This window comes from Populus nigra, chromosome 1 (assembly GCF_951802175.1).
Source record: "Populus nigra chromosome 1, ddPopNigr1.1, whole genome shotgun sequence".
NCBI lineage: Eukaryota > Viridiplantae > Streptophyta > Magnoliopsida > Malpighiales > Salicaceae > Populus > Populus nigra.
The window spans coordinates 27,969,292-27,975,860 of record NC_084852.1 but is presented as its reverse complement, the minus strand read 5'-3'; the positions used below and the strand labels follow the sequence as shown (position 1 = coordinate 27,975,860).

The window sequence follows — 6,569 nt, the reverse complement described above, 5'->3', positions numbered from 1 at the left end:
AAATTGATATTTTTTTTATACTAATACATTAAAATTATAAAAACAAAACAATTAAAAACATTAGTTTTAGATTAAAAAAAAACAGTTTAAGAACAAGTTGAATTGTAAAACAAACATAGATGTGTTTAAATTGTTTTTAAATTTTTCAATGTTTTTCAATCATTTCAAGACACTAACATTAAAAATAAAAAAAATCCGAGAAAATACGTGTTAGGACAACGTTAGCTTCATTTTCAAACTTGCGTTACCAGACTCAAGTGTGTTGTCTTCTCGCTTTCAATCTGCATTACCTACCTTCCTATTCCTATATATACCATAATCCTATCTATCGTCACTAATACTAAACTATTTCTCTCTTCCAAATCTCTGAAATCTAAACGTTAACTACATTCTGTTCTTTTCATGCTTTCAAGCTTTTCAAGAAAAACAAACTGAGACAGACTTCTTTTTCTTTTCAAGCTTTTCCAGAAAAACAAACTGAGACAGAGAACACCAGGAAAAGAAGGAAAAGAAAGAGAGATATGGGACCGCTTTTCCCCGCGGGGATTCTAATCGCCGTTGTAGTGTTTCATGCTACGGTGGTTTTGTCTTCTTTTCCGGCCACTTTGCATCTGGAGAGAGGGGTTCCGGCGAGCCATAAACTGAAACTGAGTCAACTCAAAGAGCGAGACAGAGTGAGGCATAGCAGAATGTTGCAGTCTTCAGGAGGTGGTGTTGTTGATTTCCCTGTCGAAGGAACCTTTGACCCTTTCCTCGTTGGGTAATTCTATCTTTTAAACCATATTTGAATCATGGGGTTTTCTTAGTTTTCGGATTTCATTTCTTGTTTTGCAAATTGCTGTTGATGAAGACTGGATGTTTTGGATTATGGGGTTTTAAATTTTGGATTCTTAGACTCTTAAATGAGATGTTAAATGTTTTTTTAGTCTCAGTTTTTATTTTGGTTCTTTTTGTAGGCTTTATTATACAAGATTACAATTGGGTTCTCCTCCAAGAGATTTCTATGTACAAATAGACACTGGAAGTGATGTCTTGTGGGTTAGTTGTAGCTCCTGCAATGGCTGTCCTGTTAGCAGTGGACTTCACGTAAAGCTCACTTTTTTTTCGCTTTTATAACCATGTTGTTTCATATTTCTATTTCCAGTTTCATGAATTTTATTTAATGAAAAGGAGAAAGGAGAGTAATTTGGTGGTACAATTTTTTCAGTATTGTTCCTTCGGTTCTCTTATTACAGATTCCACTCAATTTCTTTGATCCTGGAAGCTCACCGACAGCCTCATTGATATCTTGTTCAGACCAAAGATGTAGTCTGGGCCTTCAATCCTCAGATTCTGTCTGTGCTGCACAAAACAATCAATGTGGATACACCTTCCAGTACGGTGATGGCAGTGGCACATCAGGATATTATGTGTCGGATCTGTTGCATTTCGATACAATTCTTGGCGGGTCTGTGATGAAAAATTCTTCAGCTCCTATCGTATTCGGGTGAGCTATTATGGATCTGTCAAAATTACGATGGTAGTTGTATGATATTCATTTGTTTGAACTCTGGAATTCATGGATTCTGATGGTGGATTATGAAACAGGTGTAGCACATTACAAACTGGGGACCTGACAAAGCCAGACAGAGCAGTTGATGGGATATTTGGGTTCGGACAACAGGACATGTCTGTTATCTCCCAACTAGCTTCACAGGGAATAACACCAAGAGTGTTCTCTCACTGCTTGAAAGGGGATGATTCTGGAGGTGGTATATTGGTTCTTGGAGAAATCGTGGAGCCGAACATAGTTTATACTCCACTTGTCCCATCACAGTATGTTTTCCTCCCTGTTTAATATCTTTAGATTTCCCTCACAGAGTGGCAGTCATTGTGTTATTCTTCTGAAGCCCTTCTCAATTGACTGTTGTATCTATGTGCTTATTCTAGCACTCTTTACTACATAGCTATGAAATCTGGTCTGACCTTCTGAGCTTATGGAGTTCAGAATCATTAGTGCTTGTCTCTCATTAGTTTGGCATGTAGCTTCTTTACTATATTATTTCAGTTGTTCTTTTGGTTGTGATTCTCTTCTATTTTATATTTGACTCGCTGTTTCTAATGGTGCAATCTCATAAAATATTTATGTTTGCTCATATTTTAATGTCAATCATTTAAAGATTTGGAAGCCATTGCTGTTTCTGGATTCAAGTGGTTTTGGTTGATAAAACTCTATGCACTTGGTATTATCTTGAAGGCTAGGAGCAGATAAGCTCAAACTTCGCATGTCTCTAATAATCTGTTGCAGAAGTATGTTTAAGCTTGTCCCATCCTATTGAGTTTGATAATCTGGGCAATCTTTTCCTGTATGGTGATGCTTTTAGCCTTTTCTACTGCCATGGAACTGAAAGTGATGAATTTTTCCAGTTTGAATCGTGGTGATAGTGTATAACTTTGGACCTCATTTTTAGTTTCGAAGGATAATTATTCTGCCTTTAACTAATATATGGTAAATTTGCAATAAGCAAAGAATGTCAATTTTTAAATAATAAAATTCAATAACGTGGTTGGTATTTTAATCTATTGGTTCATATGGAAACATGATCGGGGTGAAAAAAATATTCTTGTCATGAAATTACATAGATCAGCTTCTTCATTGACATGCCTTTAACTCACCATCCTAGACAAGCAAAATCATTTCAGTTCAACACTTTAGTAGTTAACTTTAAGTGGAATGTAGTGAAGCTTAAACCAGTAGTCTTGCTACCACAAGAATGTTATCTTGCATGTCAAAAAATCATTTCGAGCATGATACCATAATTGTTTAATAACTCTGATGGTTTAGCTTTATTGATTGGTAAGATAACCTTGCCCCTCCTTGGTTGTTAATAAACTCTCGAACCTTTGGAGCATACAATTCCTTATTGCATCAAAAGTTTCCCTGACCACCTTTATATGTGAATTTTCAGGCCTCATTATAATTTGAACCTGCAGAGCATTTATGTCAATGGACAAGCTTTAGCCATTGATCCATCAGTTTTTGCGACATCAAGCAATCAAGGAACTATCGTTGATTCTGGAACGACCTTGGCATATCTAACAGAAGCAGCCTATGATCCTTTTATCAGTGCTGTAAGTGCTCAAAGGAAATTTATATCAGCTAATAGATTGAACATTGGTTAAGGATCTTCATTAGCCAATTCTTTAGAATGATGTCCTTATCATGTTTTTCTTGCAAATTTATTGGGAATTTTGTTTAACTTTAGCAATGTTTGAATTATTTAGTTGCTCTCTTGTGCAGATAACATCTACTGTTTCACCATCTGTAAGCCCATATCTTTCCAAGGGAAATCAATGTTATTTAACCTCTTCCAGGTTCATTTTCTAACTCCATTATCTTAGTTCAATTTCCATTTTGTATGTGGTGTCTTAACCTGGAACTATATGTTTGCTTTGTGCTCAGTATCAATGACGTATTTCCTCAAGTTAGTTTGAACTTTGCTGGTGGTACTTCCATGATTTTAATTCCCCAGGACTATCTTATTCAGCAAAGCTCTATTGTGAGTTCCTTAAGCTTGATATTAGTAACTTTCTATTTTATCCTGTTAAAAATATGTCTAGATCTTCTTGATTTGCATCGAAGTCACTGGAGTTTATTGATAATGGTTATCCTTTAATTGAATATTCCCTTAATTTATAAATGGATACCTAGTCTTGATCATTTTCTGTTCCTGGCTTCTTTGTTTGCTTTCCTTCTGATTCTGATGCACAATAATGAACAAGGTTTAGTTGTTATTGTGCTTGCATTTTCTTTTATCTATTTTCCATCAATTTGAATACAACTTCAATGCCATCTTTGATCACTTGTTCTTCCATGGCTATGCTGCACTATTCACAGACCCAACTTCCAACTATTAGCCTTGGTTTCTGCTGAGAACTGAAAACACATTAAGAGATTCTATAAGGATTCTCGACGATTGAATGTGGTTCCTTTTCATATTGGTCCCAGTAATTTGGAATTTTGGTCTGGCATCCCCATACTCTAACCAGTATGATTGAATTGGTGTTGCAGAATGGTGCTGCATTGTGGTGCGTTGGCTTCCAGAAAATTCAGGGTCAAGAGATAACAATCTTGGGAGGTATTGACACTGAACGATCTTCTTTTTTTCTTTTAATTCCCTGGAATTATTTGCTTGTAAAGATCATATGAGGTTACATATCAATTATCCAAAGATATAGAAATCTTAACAAATTCAAAATTTCATTTATCAGGGAAAGAGAGCCCAAATTTTCATTTTACTTTGTGGTTTAACTTTTATAGAGCAACTGTACTTCTGCTTTGGTCTAAGCAACACAGCCTTGTGCAAATGTGCAAGAGGCCGTAGTTTCTATTATCTGCTGATGTTTAACCGTAATCATTTCCACGATACTGTGGCTGGACTACAACAGAAAATACATTATCTATAAAACATTTAGCGTTCCTCTTGCTTTTGCAGAACCGAACATTTGAATCTCCGTACATATTTTCAATGTTACAACATCATTTTAACATTTTTCTATGATCTTTTCTTTTAATTTCACCTTGAGGTGCTAATATTACCAGCTTCATATCTGCTCATTCCTATTTGGTGCCTTTTAGTTCAATTGTATTGCCAATTAAAAATATGAGGAAATTAATTAAAATTTCACCTCAAAAAGGAGAAAATTCTTTATGATTATCCGTTTCTTATTTGTGACATGTTTTATAATCATGCCATTTATCATGAATTTTAGCTTATCATCCAGTTTTATTTTTATTTTTACTAAAGCAGCGAGTATGTGCTCCTGGTCAGCTCTTTCTCATTCATATCCAACCAAAAATTGTGTTTGTGCTCCTCTGCTGATGTTTTTTTCTAAACATAATTGCTTCAAAACTCCATGCATGGTTCTCAATGAAACACTTAATACTCTGCTCTGATTAGCACTCTTCAGCTTACATTTATCTTCATGTCCTAGATAATTTCCACTACCAAGTCCATGTACAAGTTGCAATAGTCTAGCTAGCAGCCACCTACCCTATTTCTTTTTTTATGCTACCTTGTTTGACCCTTTTTTCGTCTCTCTCTCTTCCTTTTATTTGAATAATTAGTAATCTTTTGCCTAAGAACAACATTTGCTGTTGTCTTGTTTTTGCAGATCTTGTTCTAAAAGACAAAATCTTTGTTTATGATATTGCTGGTCAACGGATTGGATGGGCTAATTATGACTGTAAGTTTTGATTTTCTGTAATCGGCATTAGCATTGCGTTATTAAAATCATTTAGTTATTTAAATCAAGAATATAAACACAGAAGAGATTCTTGCAAAAGGGTAATTTATGAAGCAAGTGTTGGCAAAATAAATAGATTTTATCCCTTAAGAAAAGTTGTCAGAACTCATTCAATATGCTACAACAACGAAATAGGATATGATTCTCTTTAGTTTGCAAATTTATTTAAGATTAGACCTGCTCCTTATCTCCATTCATTGTCTGTGAATTATCATGTTAGGCTCAATGTCAGTAAATGTGTCTACTGCCATGAATACTGGCAAAAGCGAATACGTCAATCCGGGGACCCTGATCAATAACGGTTCACCAGAGAACATGCCTCACAAACTGATACCAGTGATTATGATACCATTCCTTCTGCACGTACTATTGCTCAGCTGTTACTTGTTTTTGTAGCACACCATGCAAGTTGCAACGCATCTGGAACTTTGCTTCACTGTATATTTCAAGCAACCGGCAGGGCCATGCAGTATTACTGCTTTGGTTGCATCCAGTTGCTGTCTGGTGTGCAACTGATTTCCGAGTGTCTTTTCTTCTGAACATACTTCGTTGGCGGCGGTGTACACTGATACTTTCATGATTCATCCATTATCGCTCTGGCTCCATTGCAAGCGCTGTAAATTTACCTTCATATAGGATTTTTGATCTAACAGCAGAATTAATATATACAAAATGTTTCAGTTTGGTTACTTTTTCAATGTTTTCTGTAGTTTGTATCCATAAACAACTTGTGAGTTAAAAGTACCGTAGTGGTTTGTGACATAATTTACTTGGATTCTTTTGGTCCAAGCATTTTTAATAGAGTAATGTGTCATCTGCTTCTGTTAGATTGTGTTTGGAATGCTAAATAAAGATGAATTTTTTTTTTAAATGATCAAAACAAGAAAATAAATCAAAATAAAAATTAATGGTTTTTTGACATGTTTTTACCTAGGTCATAGGTCAACTCAAGTTTTTTCTAGATCAAGCCGGGTCAATTTTTTCTTAAACCCAAACCTTTGTTATTGACTTATCAGTTTGATTGACCATCATAACCTGACTCGAAGGTCGACTAGGGATAAGGTTTGAATCACAAGTCTGGAGAGTTAACTTGGATTTTTTTTCGCATCAATAATAGGATAAAAGTGATTATTATTATAATTCTAGAACTCGATTTGGGGTTTCACTCGAGACAAGGCCTTGGGGTTTCACTCGAGACAAGGCCTGAGTCACGAGTCTAGTTGACTATTAACTTGAGTCAACATAAGAATAAAAATAGTTATTATCATAGTTTTAAAACTCAA

General features: G+C 35.2%; 1 protein-coding gene across 1 annotated transcript; it reads left to right on the top strand.

The window, feature by feature from the left end:
* Positions 1–257: 257 nt before the first annotated feature.
* LOC133684219 (aspartic proteinase 36-like) lies at positions 258–6,113 on the top strand. The gene is made up of 10 exons (XM_062106822.1): positions 258–760; positions 957–1,086; positions 1,236–1,486; positions 1,588–1,815; positions 2,949–3,111; positions 3,281–3,354; positions 3,443–3,539; positions 4,052–4,118; positions 5,155–5,226; positions 5,507–6,113. The coding sequence occupies exons 1-10, from the start codon at positions 522–524 to the stop codon at positions 5,680–5,682; spliced, it is 1,497 nt and encodes a 498-aa protein (XP_061962806.1). The 5' UTR covers positions 258–521; the 3' UTR covers positions 5,683–6,113.
* Positions 6,114–6,569: the final 456 nt, after the last annotated feature.

What these genes read in the sequence shown, in the direction of transcription:
- LOC133684219 (XM_062106822.1), top strand. Translation starts at nt 522, where the DNA reads ATGGGACCGCTTTTCCCCGCGGGGATTCTAATCGCCGTTGTAGTGTTT. An exon ending in ACTCCACTTGTCCCATCACA is followed by an intron (nt 1,816 to 2,948) that starts GTATGTTTTCCT and finishes GTGAATTTTCAG; the next exon opens with GCCTCATTATAATTTGAACC. An exon ending in TGTTATTTAACCTCTTCCAG is followed by an intron (nt 3,355 to 3,442) that starts GTTCATTTTCTA and finishes CTTTGTGCTCAG; the next exon opens with TATCAATGACGTATTTCCTC.